General features: G+C 36.0%; 3 protein-coding genes and 1 non-coding gene across 6 annotated transcripts; 2 read left to right on the top strand and 2 right to left on the bottom strand.

Annotated features, from left to right (window-relative positions):
* The first annotated feature begins 305 nt into the window (after positions 1-305).
* LOC113324699 (high-affinity nitrate transporter 3.1-like) lies at positions 306-1,042 on the top strand. Its single transcript, XM_026572994.1, has 2 exons — positions 306-411; positions 600-1,042. The coding sequence occupies exons 1-2, from the start codon at positions 306-308 to the stop codon at positions 1,040-1,042; spliced, it is 549 nt and encodes a 182-aa protein (XP_026428779.1).
* Positions 1,043-3,493: 2,451 nt separating this feature from the next.
* Positions 3,494-3,566, top strand: TRNAA-AGC. The gene has a single exon. It is a non-coding gene; the product is annotated as a tRNA-Ala (tRNA).
* A 190-nt stretch (positions 3,567-3,756) lies between these two features.
* Positions 3,757-6,102, bottom strand: LOC113321989 (transcription factor IIIA-like). The gene is made up of 6 exons (XM_026569984.1): positions 5,872-6,102; positions 5,630-5,767; positions 4,827-5,118; positions 4,476-4,711; positions 4,212-4,355; positions 3,757-4,088 (listed from the first exon to the last, which is right to left on the bottom strand). The coding sequence occupies exons 1-6, from the start codon at positions 6,013-6,015 to the stop codon at positions 3,906-3,908; spliced, it is 1,137 nt and encodes a 378-aa protein (XP_026425769.1). The 5' UTR covers positions 6,016-6,102; the 3' UTR covers positions 3,757-3,905.
* An 8,401-nt stretch (positions 6,103-14,503) lies between these two features.
* Positions 14,504-19,398, bottom strand: LOC113322994 (thylakoid membrane protein TERC, chloroplastic-like). Of its 3 annotated transcripts, none has more exons than XM_026571211.1 (15): positions 18,893-19,398; positions 18,730-18,810; positions 18,148-18,381; positions 17,969-18,045; positions 17,480-17,567; positions 17,213-17,293; positions 17,024-17,080; positions 16,742-16,823; positions 16,539-16,588; positions 16,237-16,293; positions 16,025-16,103; positions 15,744-15,802; positions 15,341-15,398; positions 15,122-15,238; positions 14,504-14,963 (listed from the first exon to the last, which is right to left on the bottom strand). In XM_026571211.1, the coding sequence occupies exons 3-14, from the start codon at positions 18,286-18,288 to the stop codon at positions 15,147-15,149; spliced, it is 921 nt and encodes a 306-aa protein (XP_026426996.1). In that variant the 5' UTR covers positions 18,289-18,381; positions 18,730-18,810; positions 18,893-19,398; the 3' UTR covers positions 14,504-14,963; positions 15,122-15,146. The 3 variants fall into 3 exon arrangements, with proteins under 3 accessions (XP_026426996.1, XP_026426994.1, XP_026426995.1); XM_026571209.1 differs by having other exon boundaries at positions 18,148-18,299; XM_026571210.1 differs by having other exon boundaries at positions 14,504-14,959; positions 18,148-18,299.
* Between the last annotated feature and the right edge of the window lie 1,178 nt (positions 19,399-20,576).

Here is a 20,576-nt window from a genome sequence, read left to right as displayed (position 1 = left end):
TCAAATCTTCTCATAAGACTCAAAATTACCCTGGTGAATAGAGTCGGAGATTAGAGATTAAACTTTGCATTCTGATTAATTTTTAAGTAATAGGTGGCAAACACGTCTTACCGGTTCTGTTACCGTACAGTTGGGAAATTTGGCCAGTAAAACTTGATGACCAAAAATTTACATTTTCAAGTGCTTACTTGATTGTGTACTCGAAATGCTTCTTATAATTTTATTGCATTTTACTGCTCAATTATGTTCACCAGAAAACCTTTTCAAGTGCATCAAAAACCCATTTCAAGTGGCACCTCCAAGAGATGAAGAAAATTTCTCTTTTTGCTAATAGTTTTTGGCTCTTGAACTCTTGGCACAACTATGCTTCGTTTGGGGATAGGTTTGCTCTTTGGGGAACAAGAAATCAAGGTAATGGTATTCGACATGGGGGGGTAACCTATTACGCAACCAAAACCTCATGTTACGAGAATTTACGGGGAACATTCGATGTTTCTTTAGGTTCTGGTTGTTAGTCTAGCAAAAAAATAAAAAAAGGTTCTTGTTACAAACACATTAAAATTATCCCTGAGCTTAACAATTCTCTTATATGCTTGCAGTGATGAAAGCTGGAGTAGATACGATTACAGTGTCGTGGGGATTGAACCAAAGTTCAACTACTGGCACAGATGCTGAATTTAAGAAGATCAAGGTGCAGCTATGTTTTGCTCCAATCCTCATCGTTGAGACAGAGGAGGAACTTCTTAAAGACAAAACTTGCCAATTCCTCATCGTTGCAAAGCCCTACATAGCTGGTGAAGAGAACTTCACGTGGACAATCAAAAGAAACATTCCTTCTGCTACATATTTCGTGAGAGCATATGCCTTCAGTTCCGAAGATCATGAAGTTGCCTTCGGTCAAAGCACAGACGCCAACTTGTTCACAATTCAAGCCATTACTGGAAGACATGCTTCGATCGACATTTGTGCTGGCGTCTTCTCTGCTTTCTGCGTGGTTACTTTGTTTGTGTTCTTCTTCTTGGAGAAGAGGAAGAAGGCTTAAAAGAGATGAAAAATAAGTAAATAACCCTGGAATTTGATTAGTTTCGAGTTCCTTCCTCTCTTTCTAGGTCTTTATTCTGTTTCCAAGTCAATTCTGTTTATCTTTTTATATGATTCAATTTTTTCAAGCAAATTCGAAATTTAGTTTACCATGATAGACATACCTCTTAATCAGCTTCTGGTTCAGTTGATTTGGTTTTCCTCTTCTTGCATGATGCAAAACTGCTGGGACCAACTTCTATGGACATGCGCTTTGTCCTGCAAATCAAGAGAGCCGTTAGTTAGTAAAGCTGGCAGCAAATGGGAATACCAGGAAAAAGTTGGGGAAGTTTTAAGTTCAACATATACGGCATAGAGACTTCTGAAAACACTGGACCACTCTCTTCATCATTTTCTTATCAATTAAACCGACAAATCATTTAGACAACATAAAACATAAGAAAAACACTTTCCAGCCAAGTGGTCATGTTACACAAAGAACGATGGCATACTGAATGATCCAATTCCATATGTTAATTCAAGGTTGTAAAGGTCTACATGTGCGTGTGCGTGTGTGGTTATGGATGTAGCTGTACATTTTATAAACTAAATTTGGTCATTTAACCAGTTAAAACAACAAACAAAGTGGATAAACACCATAAAACTTGACTAGCTTAACCAAAAATTTACAAACAAATACTGGAGAAGCAACCAGAACAGCACATCTATCACCTTTCATCAGTGTACATAATAATTTCACCTACATACAAACTTAAGTTCACAAGTCACGAGTTTGTTGTTAGCTCACAACAAGTGCAAAGTAACAGTATATCCCACGTTTACAGATTGTGCAGTCAAAATGGTGAAGGGCCAGCTACCCAAATAATGTACTATTAACAACAACCACAGGCACAAAAATGCCACCTATAAGTTGCGTCACACAGGTAACGACTATAGTTGTACCATTTTGAACTGCTTCTTATAAATGATTTTTGATATCCGGAATCACATACAAAAATCACGTGTAGGTTATTGTATTAGCTCACGGTAAGTGCACAGTATCCAATGCTTACAGTTCCAGGGATTATTATTAAAACAATGCATCGGTAACAACAAGCACAGGCATCAAAATGAAATTCAATAATGTTAACAAATTTACCTGTATCATAGCCCAATTCAACTCCTTCATCAGAATCCTGGTCCATTATAAAAATCCCACCTACTACCAGGAGGAGGCATCCAGAAGTCGAGCTCTTCAGGCTCACTGTTAGCCTTGGGTACCTTTCTTTGGCCTTTCTTTGTTTCTACTTCTTTCAAATCCTTCATTTCTTTACCCCCGTTCGACGTTATCTTTCCAGTTTCCTTTTCCTCTGCCAATAAAATTACACAATTCAGCAACATAAACAATAACTTGATACAAACAGATGAAGGTAGACACTACAAACCTAAAACATTAAGAAATTTTCTCCCACTGATATGCTTCCACATGTGTTCATCAGAATTGCTCACAGTAACTCCCATTAACTTTGACCTGCAAAATCAACATCCAAGAATTAAACAATAAATTTACAAACCAGTGGCAGTTCTAGAATCAAACCCCACGACTCAAATACTAATTTTCACATAAGTAAGTTTTTGGTTGTGTAATTAACAACTTAGGATGAATACTAGTGAGACTGGGCATTTTTGTGGCCAACAAAATTGTATTCCAGATTTCAAGGAACTAACTGGGGAACATAAATATGTAGCTAATATGATAAACTTTCATATGACTGCTGTCATTGGCATCTTACATTTTCTGGATTCATAGAGTTCAAAGGAAAAAACCAAATCAAGTAGTAGACTCATTTTCTGTATTCCCATTCAATTAAGGAATACATTTGAAGACCCGCCTAAAACTTTCTCAAATGACATGCAACAGCAATAGTCATTACACTTGCTTCATCCCAGGACATCGAATGGGTAGTAGCAACTAGCACATCATAATATTTATTTAGGCAACTCGACAAGGAACTTTAACTAAGTGTTAAAATCAGTGTTAGATAATGGTTGGAGATTGGAACAGGACATGGAATTGAATCAGAATATCGGTTCAAATATCTGGTTGTAAAGACTAGACATATATACAAGCTTCCACTACCTATTCAATTAGAGCTCTATGGTACTAGAATCGAACAAAATTAAACTAACAATTCAAGAACTGTAGTAAGGGATTAAGCAGACAACATAATTGAGTACACTAATAATTAACAAAAACCCATGATTCACTAAACCAAATTTACAAACCCTGAAAACCCCTAAAATTTTGAAATGGAGGGATTTAACTTACTTGTTGGAGGGATCTTGGTTAAACATATTGACTGGTGATTTCTTCAGAGATAAAGAAGGTTCTCATATGATTCTGAAAACGCTCAACCTAAGAAGTTATAACCTTAACTATTATTTCTACAAAAATGTATAATCTGCAATAAAAGGGGATGTAGCTCAGATGGTAGAGCGCTCGCTTAGCATGCGAGAGGTACGGGGATCGATACCCCGCATCTCCACCTCGATATGTTTTTTTTTCTGTTGTACATGATACTGAATCATCTGACCGACCTTGGTTGAAGCCTATGCCAAGTAAATCTCTAGAAAACGGCAATAACATGGCTTTTCCCCAATTTGTTCAAAATATAATCTGGTGGCCAAGAAAAAAAAAGATGTTTCTAGTACTATCACATGAGAATGAGATTGAGATTGTGGTAAATTACTTCTAGTTATTACAATATGATGATTTCGAAATGTTTGTTTTTACTTTTTACATATAAACTCTTGAGACAGCACACTACACCAATGCCTCATAATCAAATAAAAGCTATACGGCTCTTAAACAGCAACTAACTGGCTTAACAGTCACCCTCTGCAGATAGTAACCAGGCAAGGTATTCGGGAGCATGGTTCAAGACTGAATCAGTGTGACTGGGTGGAACAACACGCTTTCGTAGTAAAGTTTCTACAGTCGGGCAAGTCCTCTTCCGCCCTCCCCTTGGTCTAGTTTGTAATTGCTCATCTGCCTCCTCAAAATCCCCCTACATTAGATACATAAAATATGAGACTTCGATACAGCAGACTTCACAATTCTTAAGACATTCCACATATTTAACTTAAAAGGATTTAGTGATGCAGTGATGCAACATTCACATAAGACTTACATGGACATAAATATGACAACCAGATTTCTCATGGTTATCCCTAACGTGCTTGAAAGCAAATCTCTGACCGCAACCAGGGAACTGGCAAGCAAATGGTCGAAGCTCAAGGTGTACAGACTTCACATGCTGATTGAGATTTGATTTCTGCAGATCGATATACAGAATTACATTACATGTGAATAATTGACATAGAATTGCAGCAAAACTTCAGAAAACAAATGAAAACACCCCAAAAGAAAACAAATGAACATGTGGGTATCTTACATTTGCAAATGTGCATTCACAGTCCTTGAAGCTACACTTTATCCTTTCAGATGAGCCTTCATTTTCATGTCCACGCATATGCCGCTTCATATTTTTCTTCAATTGCTTTGTCCCACAAACCTCGCACAGGACATGTTGGTGGCAGGATTGGACATGAGCCTTAAGGCAATCATTATTGGCAAAGTACTTCATACAACCAGGTTCACAGCAGATTGCCTCCACAGACTCCAATTTCACTGTAGTCATTAATCACAAAATATTAGAATGCCAGTTTTTATCATCTATTCAAAGGCAAAATAAAATTAGACGCAGAAGACTTTTAGACTTGTATGCAGCTTGAATGAAACTTGCCATGAGACTCTTCATGTTTCCTCAGTTTTGATGCATACTTGAACACCTTCCCACATCCAACTTCTTGGCAAATATGCTGTGTTTGACCTTGACTATCAGAAGAAGAAGTATCTTCATCCTCATGAATATCCTCTACGTGACGCTTCATGTTGGCTTTGTACGCGAATCTCTTGTTGCAGCCTTCTACAGGACACGAGAATAGTTTCCCTTGGTGCTGGAGCAAGTGGCGATTCAAATGATCTTTCCGTCTATAGCTCGAGTGACAATCATCAACAGGACAAGTAAATGGCCTCTGCAAAGAGTTGAAAGAAGATAAATACTGGGTTTTAATCTTGTTATTAAGAGTGGACAATCATACTTCAATTGCTAACTTAAGTTTATGATGAAAGAACAAAAATAAGACCTCAAACCTCAATAAAATCAAGCAGCGTGAACCGAGCCTCACTTGATGGAGCTTCACAGGTGGTCCCCCAACCTGCTACTAGTCCAGTCAAGTTCTCTTTGCATTTGGGAGTTTCTCACAACAATGCTTCACACCGTATATACATCAACAAGTATGTTGACCATTAATAAATCTATAACCTGCAAGATCACTTTCTTTTAAAACACTTGTAGATCATAAATATCAACATACCCAACAGAACCAGAGTGACTAACATAGCACAAAGTGGCCAGCAAAAACACACCACAGAATGAATCACTGATGCAGTGATACTTAATAATTCAGTAAATACTTGAACTAACAGATTTTTAGGTGAAGTTGCAGCAAATAAACCAAATTAAGATCGCGCTTTCTACAATACCTCAAGAGAATGGCTCAGCATATGTTGTTTCAAGTGAGCCGGCTTTTGAAAACTAGCACCACACTCTTGACAAGTATTATTGCTTGATTTTGCCTCTTCTTGTTCATCAATTCCATCCATATTCATTTCAGTCTCTTTCTGCAATAAACACAAATACAACAATAAGCTCAGGAGTTGTTCTTCAAGTCAATTTTATAACTATACAAACTTAAAAAGTAATCGATCTAGAGTTCCTTCACAACCTTGTGGTGAGTTTGGAGATGAGATGCGATGAGAGACTTCTTAGATCTGCAAATCCCACAAAATTCACAGTAAAAACGTCTGATATCTCTTGGCTTTTCTTTCTTTTCTACAACTCCACCTTGTTCTTCTTCCATCTTCTCCATAGCGTTGATCTACTGCTCTCAGTGTCTCGCTCTATTTCTAGGGTTTATTTCACCTGCGGCGGGGGTTGAAAATGCGGACGGGACTAGATGCAGAAATTCAAAGGACCAAGATAAAGCAACAAGGTAGGTTATATTTGTATACATTTGGATCTGATCTGATTTGGGGCTTTACCCGACCGAGTCGGATGTCAAGCCCATTGTTTATTTATTTTGTTATTTGCAATGCTTACTCGAGATCTGACTCGAGAATATTTGACTCAGGTATATTTTTGTAACGGACCAATTCCTATGGCAACAGTCAAATTGAAAACTTTGTTGAGCCAGGTATGGCCAAACACGTTTCTTCACTATGGGAAAAGAAGTGGACCGTTGATTATCAAACACCAGGTCAAAGAACAGGTGCCAGCGTGTGTAGCACAAACCCGGCTTTGGAACCACAACCACGGGCGTTTGAAGCAAAAACGCCAACGGATAGTTTTTTGAAAATTCAAAGTTCACTTTTTTATTTCTATAAATTACCATCATCTTCGAGCAATTCACTCGCACCAAAATTCACTTCTCTTGAATTTTCTCTTTCAAATCTATTTCAATTTCTTAGTTTACTGTTGGTGAAATGGCTGAAAAGGCGATCGCACTTTTTTGCGATGCAAAACTTGAAGCTGTTGTTTCTAAGATATGTGGGAGTTTTAAAAAGATCGAAAATTGTAAGAGGGAAGTGCAAGTTTTTGAAGTTGCTCCAAGAAATATTTCGCTAAAAGGCAAAGAAGAGCTCCAGTTTTTAAAATTAACAACAAAAAGTTCAAAACCAAAGGCGAAACTGTCAACAACGCGTTGAATGGAAGATACGTCAGATCTTATACTAATATAAAGAAAAGACGCATTTGTTTGGTGAAGCCTTATTTTTGGTGAAGCTTTTTCCCTATTACCAATATAACCTCTAGAATAAAGTTCTTAAGATAAAAAAGACGAGCTACGGGAGGTAATAGTTAAAGAACGCTAAGGGTTTGTTTGTTGAAAGTTGTTTTAAAAAAAAAAAGAACGCTAAGGGTGAATTTATAATATGGTAACTTAGTGGTGCTAGCTTCGAATCCCGTTGATCACCATTTTATCGATTTTTATACTATTTGCCTCTCTTTCTAATTCGACATCCTTCGTAAAAGGGGTCAAAAAATGCGGATTCGAACCTAATCCACAATTTATAGGAAATTACATCAAACCTAATCTAATTTAGGTTATAGGTACGTTAATTTGACTTCTTCTTACTTACGAAAGCTCTTTGCTTATGAAATTGTAGATTCCTCTAATTGTCTTAGTGATTACGTTTGGTAACAATTTACTTCAATATTTCGGCTCTCTCGACTTCCACAGTTGTGTTGTTTTATAATTTCCCTGAATTCTTATTCACCATTCGGAATTATCACGGGAAAAATATATATAGTAGCAGTGGAAATATGGTTTACATAAAAAAGTTTGATATGAGTGGAAGTATGAAAACAGATTTTCCAAAATCTGTCATAAATAAAAATTAATTTTGTGAACAGTAGTTGTTTGTGTAAATGCCTAACAGGATCATTGTTTAATTTTAGCTCACTTTCTCATTAAGTCATTCTTGATTCTAATTCACGGTGTAAATTTATAAAAAAAAAATTGGTTCAGTTTTTAGTTTGAATTATTCGTTAATATTTGTTTAAAATTTCTCACATCTTGAGTTTTTATTTGCAGGGGAGGAACCATATGTTTGTTTATTGTGTAAAGAAATGCTTTGACTACAACCACATGTCATATTAAAAGCATTTGATAAAGATATTAACATGTTCAATACGAGTACCATTGATATAGAATTTGATTACTTTTGTGCCTAAGGAATCCTTGTTGTGTTAATATTTTTCATGCATTTCGTTTGGATAAATAAGTCGTAACTTAGATAGTTGTGGAGAGTTGAGTAAGGTCATGATACTAGGTTGCATAATGAATTATAGAACAAATTTATGTAGTTTACTGAATTTTTATTCCTACAATCTGTAAACATAACATCATATGACAAGTTATGAATGTTGAGTTGCGTACTTGATAGGTTGATATATTGGCGTCATAAAATGGTGTATATAGAAGTATCACGGGAAAACTAGATATAGTAGGAATGCAAATATGGTTTACATAAAAAAAGATTGATATGAGTGGGAAGTATGAAAACAGATTCTCCAAAATCTGTCATAAATAAACATTAAGTTTGTGAACAATAGCTGTTTGTGTAAATGCCTAACAGGATCATTGTTTAATTTTAGCTCACTTTCTCATTAAGTCATTCTCTATTCTAATTCACGGTGTAAATTTATAAAAAAAAATTGGTTCACTTTTTAGTTTGAATTATTCGTTAATATTTGTTTAAAATTTCTCACATCTTGAGTTTTTATTTGCAGGGGAGGAACCATATGTTTGTTTATTGTCTATAGAAATGCTTTGACTACAACCGTATGTCATATTAAAATCATTTGATAAAGCTATTAACATGTTCAATACGAGTACCGTTGATATAGAATTTGATTACTTTTGTGCCTAAGGAATCATTGTTGTGTTAATATTTTTCATGCATTTCGTTTCGATGAATAAGTCGTAACTTAGATAGTTGTGGAGATTTAACTAAGGTCATGATACTAGGTTGCATAATGAATTACACAACAAGTTTATGTAGTTTACTGAATTTGTATTCCTACAATCTATAAACATAACAACATATGACAAGTTATGAATGCTGAGCTGCGTACTTGATAGGTTGATATATTAGCGTCATAAAATGGTGTATATAGAAGTATCACGGGAAAATTAGATATAGTAGCAGTGGAAATATGGTTTACATAAAAAAGATTGATATGAGTGGGTAGTATGAAAACAGGTTTTCCAAAATCTGTCATAAATAAACATTAAGTTTATGAACAATAGATATTTGTGTAAATGCATAACACGATCATTGTTTAATTTTAGCTCACTTTCTCGTTAAGTCATTCTCGATTCTAATTCACGGTGTAAATTTATAAAAAAAAAAATTGGTTCACTTTTTAGTTTGAATTATCGTTAATATTTGTTTAAAATTTCTCACATCTTGAGTTTTTATTTGCAGGGGAGGAACCATATGTTTGTTTATTGCGTATAGAAATGATTTCACTACAACCGCATGTCATATTACAAGCATTTGATAAAGATATTAACATGTTCAATACGAGTACCGTTGATATAGAATTTGATTACTTTTGTGCCAAAGGAATCACTGTTGTGTTAACATTTTTCATGCATTTCGTTTCGACGAATAAGTCGTAACTTAGATAGTTGTGGAAAGTTAAGTAAGTTGATGATACTAGGTTGCATAATGAATTACACAACACAATTATGTAGTTTACTGAATTTTTATTCCTACAATCTGTATACATAACAACATATGACAAGTTATGAATGCTGAGCTGCGTACTTGCTAGGTTGATACTATTGGCGTCATAAAATAGTGTATATAGAATATAGTAGCACGAAGTAAATTTGGCGTACATCATAGGCCGGTGACATGAACATAGTTTCCTTTTAAGTCATAGCCTTAGATTGTTAGGTGTAAGTGACCTACCTTAAAAAAAATGTCGCACATCATAGGAAGAAAGGTGACATGAACATATGTAGTTAAATTTGTCTATATTCAATGTCTTCTTTTCGTTTCAAATGGACCGACTATCTAGATTCGTTCATTCATATCGGTAGTTGAATATGATCTATAGAAGCTCAGTAGTAAGAAAATATGGCTTATAAATGTACACCATATTTTTCAGGGAGACTGCAGGTACTCAGAGTTTTACGCATTCTCCCTTCTTCTCTGACTCTGGATCTCTCGCGTAGGTTAGGTCAGGTTAGCGGTTTATTTACATAATTAACCGAGTCATATATATAGTTGGGACTTGTTCTATGATGAGTAGATTTTTGTATGTTATTAGCGGTTCCAATAATTAGGAAGAACATTTGGGAATTGGTTAATCAAGGATACCGCGTCTTAAGTGAAGTGTGTGTATTTCTCATGTACATGTGTGCATAGACAGTTACTATATTAGTAGTAAATACACTGACTGACCACTAATCGACACTGATAAGGAATTGACATTATTGACTTTTTACAGTATTTTTGGTTTTCCATTTTGGTCCACTTGCTTCAAAAACACAAAAATCTTAAAATTATTGGGTACTTCATTTGGTAAGTACTCTCAGGTTTTACAAGTTTTTTTTTTGTTTAATTATGTGCTTTTACAACATCCCTTCTTGTTATGTTTGGTATCACGGAATTTAGCGCTTGCATCCGTGTTTGATGATTTTTGATCTTTGCCACATAAATAAATATATTTCAACATTATAGTTAGATGCCTCTAAGGCATAACTCTCACTTGGATTCTTATTAGACTTCACCTTCATAATATTTAAATTTTCCTATTGTTAAAGAACTCTGAAACTGGCATTTTTTGAGTTGGTCGCAGAGATTTGATATTGTGATTGGTTTGGTTGAACTCTACCGACAAAGAAGCAGATAAAGATGCAAAAGGTATAGTACTCTAAATCGTGTTGGTCGAGAAATTTTTAGAACAAGAAATGATTTATTGTAATTGGATTTTATACTGGCAGGTGGTTTTCAATTGATTTCATATTCAACATTAGGTAGGCTAAAACTCAATATTGGTTCTCAGAAGCCTTCACAACATGGTTTTGCGGAGGACAATGATTTCCAATGGGATAACATGACTGCAACCGGCTATGTTTTTACTTTTACATCTTTATTACATTTGTGTAAGCCCATAACAGCGTCGTCCATATTGTTGTCAATTCAACTAGGATGTAATATGATATGGAGTAGTTTTGGAATGTTGAATCTTATGTAAGAGAACATATTTTTCTTATATATATAGTTAAAAAATGTTCACTGAATAACATTTTTTACAAGTTTTGGAATGGAATAGCAGGTGCATCGCGCGTGCGTGTTATACTAGTGAAGATAAACAGGAGGCCAAAGCTTGTACTTGATTTTTATTGAAGTTGTTTTATTTTATTATTGTCTAAGTTTATATCTTGTAAAAGAATTGGCAGTAATATCAATGAATGAAAATATTTAGATTTTAAAATAGATTTCCACTTCATAGTAAGAGATATTTATTACAATTTAAACTTGCATATAACATCAAACTATATCAAATCCAGCGACATTATCTTTGTAAAGTTCATAGCATTCAAAATGCTTAAACTCTCTTCCGGTTTCTTCAGTAAACTTGGTCTGAACATCGATTTTCTTTAAAACAGATAAACAACAAGTTAAGACATTTATGATGCAGTTGATCAGTGAAGACAAAGGTAAGATACACACAAGCTCTTCGTTGGATAATCCAGAATTGCTACAGTCAACAATCCACAAAACCTATGTATAATGTTTGACTTCCTTAGTGATGAATGCAATTATAAATTCTAGGATCTTACTGTTTCTTATGGTTTCGTTCCGCAATGCTAAAAAATGACCCAATATTCTTTCCTAGAAATAGTCATTGTTCATTGGTCTCATCATACGATGTGACCAACATCGAACAAGAGTAACATCTTCTTCCATTGTAAAGACCGGTAGAGGCATTCGAGTGTAGTAACGATGTGCTTTGAGATGTACCATCTTTAAGAATTTGAAACACGCTTCATAACGAAAAGGTTTACCATGAGCTTCCTCCCAATTATCAAGAGATGTTTGGATCACTTCATCTTCAGTTACACCGATGAACTTTTCTTCCCTTACCAGACCAAGAAATGGCTGGACTGCAAGATTAATAGATTGAAAATGAGCATACAATCGACGAACATCTCGGTTTCCCGGGATCCCTGTCAGTGAGACGAACATTGTAAAAACGTTCTCCCAAAAAGAACCGTCTTGAAAGCCCATACTAACGATTACCCTACGAAAAAAATATGCTTTGAATATAGTTATATCCTCTTCTTCAGTAGACTTGGGACCACGATTTCTAACAGACATTTGTACAGGGTGAGAGAGATTAAGAGTTTTGGAAAGAAAAAAGAAGAAGAAGATGTGAATTTGGAGATGGGAAGAATGGAATTTATAGCGCGAGAAAGAAAACCGAGCCATTGGAAATTTAGCCGTTGGTATTTGTAGTAAAACCGCACGGATTTACTACAACGGCCCGTTTGAATTACCATAGGAGTTGGCGTTTTGTAGTAAAACCACGCGACTTTACTACAACCGCCTGTTTGAATTACCAATGCCTTTTTTTTTGTTATAAATACAACACTAGGTTTCATTCTCAACCAAACCAATAGATTTCTTTCTTAAGCCAACAACATCCATCATGTTTTCTAAAGTCAAAGCAAAGCAAATATTATGTGTCGAAGTAAAAGAGGTTTGTCCATTATGTTTCATGAATAACCACAGTCTTATTCAATGTCCTTGAATGTATTCAAAGTGTCCGCGTGAAAGTTGTTCACGCATCATAATGGTGATTGAATCCCAACCGGAAAAGCTCAGGTATTTACAATGTCAAGATCCCAACTGTCAAGAGGAAACACATATGCTAGATGATGCTATGAAGATTAAAGAAGAAGAGGAAAAGTTTGCAACACTCTGTAAAACTTCAAACTTAAATCCAAATTGAAGAAGAAGTTATTACACTGCAAGCATTGTGGATATGGAGATCACCAATACAAACATTGTCCACAGAGAATCAGTGGATGCTCAAAGCCCGGTTGCAAGACTTTTATGCGTTTCTGCACTTATCTGAAGAAGACACATATGGAAGGCATTTCTGGAAATGTCCTAGGTATTTTTTGGTGGAGTGGGCAGATTGAAGTTGAAGGACAAATCGGTTCACTATGGTATTATGTTATTTACTTTGTTGTTTATTTTGTGTTATTATGATTATCTAAACCAACCATGTGGATGTCTTAATATTTGCACCATCAATATCATAACTAATTTAGTTTTTTCTAGGATTAAACATTGCACCATCAATATCATAAATAAAAACATACTGCATTAGATTAAACAACCACATCATACATGAGAATAAAATAAATACATTAGATTAAAACAACTACTACATTAGCAACAATTCTTGTCTGGCGGTGGAATTCCTAGGGCGATGTAGGGATCGTATCTATTGAGCACCCTAAGAATGTTGAGACAAGCTTGGAAGTCGAAAGGACGTCCGTCTTGAGATACTGCCCACATCGCTAGTGTTCTGGGTTCCATTTTATGTACAGCTTCACCGTTGAGTTTATTTTGTGATTCTCCACTAGGACAACGACGAATTCCGATACATTACAACTAATTAAACTAAAACGATACGACAATACGTGAGAATCACGCCCATAAATGTTCTTCGTTTCAGCGAAGAACATTCTATAAACTTTCTCCCAAAAACAAAACGTCGATTCGGCTACATTCCCATCGACATTATCTTGTGTATGAAAAACAAAGGCTCTACAAATAGCTAATCCTCTTTTTGAATCTAACACCACAAACTCTGGGAGGCATTTTTGTAGATTTTTTATTTTTTTTTGATATGCGAAAGCCGAACCCATGCCCCTACCTGAACCCAGCCAGTTGGACTGGCCCACTGCCAGACCCAACACCGCTCAACTCACTATACAACTAATCTACTACAAACCTTTACGGTGGCGGAGATTGAACCCCTGACTTCCTCCTTACTGGAGTTGATGGGATACCACTGAGCTATGCTTTTGTAGATGATTTGAGAGTGCAGAATGTGTGAATTTAGAGTTAAAATAAGGAATATTTATAGAACTCAAAATTATAGCCGTTGGATCACAAGATTTTTCAGCAGTTCAGATTTATCCGTTAGCGGTTTTGGGAAAAACGCGGCGCTTTAAACAGAGACGCTGGCATGTGATGAAATAACGGGCGGTTGTGAGATACACGCCAGCGTTTTTGGTTCACACGCCAGCGAGTGTACCACGATCGCCCGGCCATCCATCGTGCGCGCGCCTGTTCTTCCATCTCACTCAACAAACCAACAATTTGTTGGTTGGTTCGTCTGATTTTCATGTTTGTTAGGTCCATAGTGGGATCAAAATGAACAAATCTTTGTTTTGTTGAGTACATATGAACTACTCTTATAGGACACATACTTGATTCAAAAAGTCTTTTCTACCTCATTTAATAATTTTTTAGTCGTAAATAATGAGTCAGATTCGGTCTTTTTACGTGAAGGAAACTGGCATAATTCAGTGTTCCTTGCCGATGGATCAGCTGCAAAAATTTGTTGTTGTGAGCAGCTGCCTGTGGCTTGGGGCTGCAAGGAGAGTTCTGTTCTGCAGTTGTTTACAGTCAATTTCATTTTTACGTCGCGCCTTTGAATGGAGCCGAATATACCAGGACTTCCTCAGCAGCTGAGAAAGTTCTGGTACCTATGAATGGATGGAGCAATTCCAAATGTAAACAAAACAAGAAAAAGCAACTGCAAAGTGCACAACCTCATTTACATTTAATTCGGAAGAGGCGTGAATAATAGACATTTGGGTTTAGGTTTCATCATCATTTCTCTACAGCTTCAGCGACGAACCCCTGTGCGGATTACATTTGGTTTCACTACTAAAGAATGAGATGCTAGTGCATCTAATATGTGCATACTAACACTGCCTATATATGAGCAAAATAGAGTACATGTGTTGTTTTCAGTGACTCAAAAAAATATAATATCCTAAGTGGTCATCTGCACAACGAGCAGTTGGGTTTGACCATCAGAATGTTTTTACAAGTCAGCTAACTGGAACTCTGCGGCTGAGAAAGTCCTGGTATCTTCGCGACATAACTGCCACTCACAAAAAGTTGCTTTGCTTTTCAGGATGGATAGGTGGCTACTGTATGCTACTTCCCTAAGGTCACTTTGTTTTCCATCAAAATCGAATTAAGTATCTGCCTGCATAGAGATGATAGATAAATCAAAAGAGGAAGAGGAGAAGGAGAAGGAAAAGGATGGTGGGATGAGCACTTAACACCTGCCCCAGCTAGACAATAAAATGTATTGCAACAGAAGAAAGGAGTTTTATGTTGAGATAGAGAAGACAGATTATTCACCTGCTGTATTGTTTCTTTTATAACCTCAATCAGATCTTTTCATAAGACTCAACGCTACCCCGGCACTTAGGCAAGTAGCCACGAAACCAAGAGAAACCTCAGTTGAAACATGAAATCCTACATAAAAAACGTGACAGTTAAATACTCTTTTTCTGGAAGATCTAAAATACAGCCAGAGGTAAGAGAAAATAGGTAAATTGTGGCCACACGAGAACCTACCGAAGAAATCTGAAATCATCTTACACCCAATAAAGCCAAGAACAGTTGCAATGGCAGGCTGAAAAGCAAAAAGCAAAAAAGTCGGTGTTACATTCTGGTCCAGTTCTTTGCAAGTCCTCGTAACCCCTTCCAGACCATTTGTAACGACAAAATCCAACCCTTGGGCCAATTAATTCACCCTTGTTTATGGTGTATTATTTAGTCAAGCCTCTCTAACAAGCCTATCTATACCGCTTAACTCAAAATTATAACTTCAAACCAAGTCTACAAAGCACTGCAAACGCGAGCAGTGAACCAGGAAAAGTTGTCACATATGCACATGATAAGTATGGTATCGTGAACATTAACACTGCAAGCCAATTGCCATGAAAATCAGTTGCAGGCTGCAGCAACTCCATGTTACCTGTAAATACTCCAGCTCAGACATACTTTCAGAGACAAGTGTGTATAGTGACCTCAAACCTACATGGAATGAGCAAAATGATCAGACATAAATTGTGTGTTCTGTGTTACCCAAAATTAAATACAACGGAGGGTCAATGCTTAATTTACACTACAAAAACCATCTCTGGCTCAAGTTTAGCAGAGAAAAACAAACTTCCTAAGAAGGGCCAAGGGACCTGAATGTACACTATCTATCACACTATAATACAGATTGAAAGACACAGAAAGAGTAGAAATTACCCAAGATGGCAAATAAATTAGAAGAGAAAACTATCACAGGATCTCTTGTAACTCCAAAAACTGCTGGTATCGAGTCAACCTTAAAAGAAGAAAAATAGAAAAAAATAAAATAAGGCATCTTTAGCTTCACTTGTTGATATGAAGAACCAATATATTAAATTATGAAAGAGAGATGCTGTATTATATATGGGTGAAAATGGATTAATACTCACAGCAAATGCAATATCGCTGAGTTCAATAACAGCAACTACGAGGAGTAACGGCGTAGCCTGCCCACAATGATTAGTTAAAATTTCAGGTGAGAAATCATGTATACACTTATTACTACGAGAAGAAAAGTAGTAAATGATGCAACTTAAACCCAAATGTGTAATTTATATGAATTAATGTATTAGATCAGCAATATCAGTTCAAGTATAATGTCATTTCGTACTATGAACATGTGGGTTTAAGTAGCGCCATTACCAGGATGCATGACTAAGAAACTAACTATAACCTCAACAACATGACTTACTTTCCATGCATCATTCTGAAACGTGAAGAATTTATTTCCATCATAACTAGCTGTAAGACAAGAAATGAAACGGGAGAATAATTAGTATCCTATTGCACACTTAAGATTTTGGACCATAAGCACCAACATACAAAAAATATAGCCTAACGGTTCCAGGCCTATGCAGACGTGGTTACGTGAGAAGTAACTAAGGGTATACTTACATGTGACTGGGATAACTTTTTGGCACGTCTTTACAATAAAATTGTCAGACAGATCCGAGTCATCCTCTCCTCCAGCAAATAGCTATACGAAATAAACAAACAAGAAAGATAAAATGTTAAGCCCCCATGCATATTATCAATTTCAACTGGTCCGGATGCTTTACATCAGCATAAGTATAACGACGGTTCAACACATAAATCAGAAAAGGACAAGAGAGAACAATTATGTGGCAGATTTGAAGTTAAGGTGTTAAGTCAGCTTTCCCAGCAGACAAACCGCACCTTGTATGCTGAAAATAGAAGTATCCCAGCAAGAAGTAAGTTCACAGCCTCGAACTTCTAAAACACCAAACAAGTGGTATGTCAGTAGACAATTCATACACAACAACAAAAGAAGCAAAGATCAATTTTGATAAACGAAAAAAATGTGAGTACTAGTGAGTGTTATATCTTAGTTTGGAAACTAGCTACCTGGAGGGTGGCTGTTCCAAGAAGAATCAGTGACAAGCGAAATATAACTGCACCAGCAATACCATATGAAAGCACCCGACTCTGTAGTTCAACAATATAGAAATCTATCATCACAAATTTAAACATTGCTATATCAGCAAGAAGCAAAATCTACTAGGACATCTATCAATACATTTTGGAACTAACAACCAAGCAAGTACAAGTCGCAGAATGTCAGACTTGAGAATTCTGTGAATGCTAAAAGTAACCTACGTATCAATACAGCACCTGATACTCAGTTGGTACTTTAAAGTATTTGAAAATCAATACAAAAACGAATAGGTTGTCCACCGACAAACTTTGCTCCAACAGATACCTGAAAAACCATGCACCGGCACATTAATTACAATCTTGAGGGTTGAAGAAGAGTAGTCATTCAAGTCCAAACAAAGGGTTTCCAGTTTTGTTATTGCTGTCTCTACTCTCAGCGTATATGATAGAGTGATAAGCAGACAGCAAGGAACGCAAGTGAGTAAAGGATCAAAAAAATGATTTGGAGAAGGTGAGAGTCCCCACAATTCTACCAAACATGAAATTATGGAACTTTACATGAACATTTACACTAACCTTTCTTGTCCTCGTCTAATTATATTATATCACTACAATTACAAGAAGATGGATAACAGTCATGCTGATATCATCAAAGATTTTGTTCAAATCAGACTAACATGTAACATGAGCAAAATGTATTCACACAGATCCAAGTCATTTACATACCCTGCAAAAAACTCAGATGCCTTCCCAGCTCCTTCTTTAAAACCCAAACCAACTCCAAATACAATTGCAGTGCATACCTGCAAAAGAAAAAAGATTACACTATTTAAACTTGAGAATTCGAATAATGAAAAAGCTAAATGAGTTGTTGGTGGCAATAAGTTACAAGGTTGACCACTGACCCAGAAAGCTACAGTTCTGATAGAAGCCGCTCGCCCATGCTTGGTCTCCTCAATGTTCTCATATTCAACGCCACCAGGAAGGGAAATGTAAGATTCATTGTTAGCAGTATCGACGCGATCAGATGATAGAGAAGTGGTCATTTTTGTTTCTTCTGCAGATCCATTTCACCATGACATTATATTCAAACAGACTATAGAGAATCTGCAGAATCTGAAATGTTTTCTTGCATGTCTCTGACACAGATAATAAGTAATTGTAATTAGAATGTTGAATTACCCACAACATTCACTAAATTCATAAGGATTTGTTTTCACAATTCTCCTAAATTCGTATCCACCAATGTAAGATATGGTACTTCTCTATATAGACATTCATACCACCTCTAGAATCCTAATTGAGATTTGTAATCAAATTAAAAATACGAAAATTAGAAGTCAAATTCTTATTTTTATCAACATCTTTATCACATCATTAGTCATTACCAAAAAACAAATATATAAGTCATCACAAATTATGTTAGCTGGCAAGTTACACCTACTAAAACTATCAATAAACAGTAATAAACAAAAAAAAAAATTTACCTGAAGCAAAGAGATCTTCTTCTTGTTGAGTCTTCTTAGAACACAAAACTGGTGAAAATCGGATTTCTCTAAAATGCCCCCCTAAACAATTCAAAATAACACTTAGATTACTCAAATCAATCCCAATTTGGATTCAATAATGATGAAAAGTAGAGATTATTACCTGAATACAATAAGGCATTCCTAACAAGATACTTCTGATTGAGTTGAGATTTGAAATGGATTGATCTAGAGGATGTGAGTTGTATTTTAGGTTGTTGTTCTTGAAATTGAAGTATTGAAGAAACCCTAAATTTGAATGGAGATTGTTGATGATAGATACAACAATTAGGGATCACAGATGTGAAGACTGACATTGCTGGGGGAGGTGTTGTGTTTTTTAAAGGGTTTTATTTTTAATGGTAGAGAATTGAATGATGAGAGTGTTTTGATTATATTATCTTATCTCTTCTACACTCTCTTCCCACTATTTTTTGTCTCTGAACTCGAATTATTCATTTTTCTTCTGAGGTAGTAATACACGAATATAACGGTTATTGACCGAAATTAGAAACAAAATAGATATTCGTTACCGTTACATACCTTTTTTTTCTTTTTTCTGTTGATAGGAAGAAAATTTTATTGAAAAATCAAGAAGGCTATGCGCAGGAGTAGTTGAGCTTAAAATAATGCATGCTTCAAAAAAAAAAAAAAAAAAATAGTAGTTGAACTTCTCATAAATAACCTCTTAGATATGATATGAGAAATGAATATTTATAATAAAAAATTCAAACGGAGGTGTTAGATATAGCCGTTGAATGGTTATGTGGAGCTGCCAAACAAAAGTCGCCCGGTTGGAAGAGCAACGCCAACCACTTAGGTAGAGATGCGTGGTTGAGCTGAACCCGCAGGCGATCAATAAAGAACCACACGGCTCACAAGGAAGCGTGCGTATTTGCCTGTTTGTCCATCCGTTTTTCAGTTTTGTTCGTCTCATAAGAATTGCCCTAAATGATTAAATTTGCTCCCAATATAGGAGTAGGGAGATGGTATTTCACTCTGAACACATTCACACACTAATTAAGATGAATTGGTGCGGTGAAAATCCTTTGTATACTAAACACACACTAATTAGGATGAATTGGTGCAGTGAAAATCCTTTGTATATTAAACACTTGCCCCATAATCTCTTTTTTTTAATAAGTCTTTTTTATTTTATATTTAATCTCTTTCTTATCGGTCTATTACATATAGGGCTGCACATGGGCGGGTATAAGCTAAAACCAACCTCGCACCCACAGATTGCGGGTTTTTTTTTCATAACCAACTCCGCACCCATAAACAGCGGGCGGGTTTTGTTACCCGCCCGCTACGGGTTGGGCGGGTATGGGTTTAAACGGGTTTAAACCCGCTTTATATTCAAGTATTTAGAGTAACTTCTATTCTCCTTGATTAAGTGAGAAAAAAAAAACCAAAACCCCCAAAATATTCATATCTAGGAAGTTCACAGATGAAGATTAAGTGTTGAATCTGTTGATTTTTCGATTGTTGTCGATTTCTGGTGAAGATTCGAAGTTGTTGTTGTCGATTTCTGGTGAAGTTTTCTGGTAATTGTCGTTCGTAGGTGAAGAAGAAGAACTGAGGAGGAAGAAGAGGAGAGGTCGAACAGAGAGAAGAGTGTAGAAAGTGAATGAGGGTTATCAGTTATCCTATCTACTAGTATTAGGGTTTCATAATGGACGACTAGGATTAGTTTTATCTAATGGTATATAATCTGCGGGTTTTTTGGGCGGGTATGGGCGGGTATTAGCTTAAACCAACCTCGCACCCACAGACAGCGGTTTTTTTTTTCATAACCAACCCCGCAC

Source organism: Papaver somniferum, chromosome 11, assembly GCF_003573695.1.
Source record: "Papaver somniferum cultivar HN1 chromosome 11, ASM357369v1, whole genome shotgun sequence".
Taxonomy (NCBI): Eukaryota; Viridiplantae; Streptophyta; class Magnoliopsida; order Ranunculales; family Papaveraceae; genus Papaver; species Papaver somniferum.
The sequence above is the reverse complement of the archived record's forward strand: the minus strand, read 5'-3'. Positions and strand labels throughout refer to the sequence as shown.

Bases quoted from the DNA above. Each gene is read 5' to 3' on its own strand.
- LOC113324699 (XM_026572994.1), top strand. From the start codon at position 306: ATGAAGAAAATTTCTCTTTTTGCTAATAGTTTTTGGCTCTTGAACTCT. The intron at 412-599 runs GTAATGGTATTC...ATATGCTTGCAG, and splicing joins TTGGGGAACAAGAAATCAAG to TGATGAAAGCTGGAGTAGAT.
- LOC113321989 (XM_026569984.1), bottom strand. From the start codon at position 6,015: ATGGAGAAGATGGAAGAAGAACAAGGTGGAGTTGTAGAAAAGAAAGAA. The intron at 5,768-5,871 runs GTTGTGAAGGAA...TGTTTATTGCAG, and splicing joins ATCTCCAAACTCACCACAAG to AAAGAGACTGAAATGAATAT. The intron at 4,712-4,826 runs GCAAGTTTCATT...TAATGACTACAG, and splicing joins GAAACATGAAGAGTCTCATG to TGAAATTGGAGTCTGTGGAG.
- LOC113322994 (XM_026571209.1), bottom strand. From the start codon at position 19,085: ATGTCAGTCTTCACATCTGTGATCCCTAATTGTTGTATCTATCATCAA. The intron at 18,300-18,729 runs GTAAATTTTTTT...ATGGATCTGCAG, and splicing joins AGAAGATCTCTTTGCTTCAG to AAGAAACAAAAATGACCACT. The intron at 15,803-16,024 runs GTAATTTCTACT...CATTCCATGTAG, and splicing joins TAATTTATTTGCCATCTTGG to GTTTGAGGTCACTATACACA.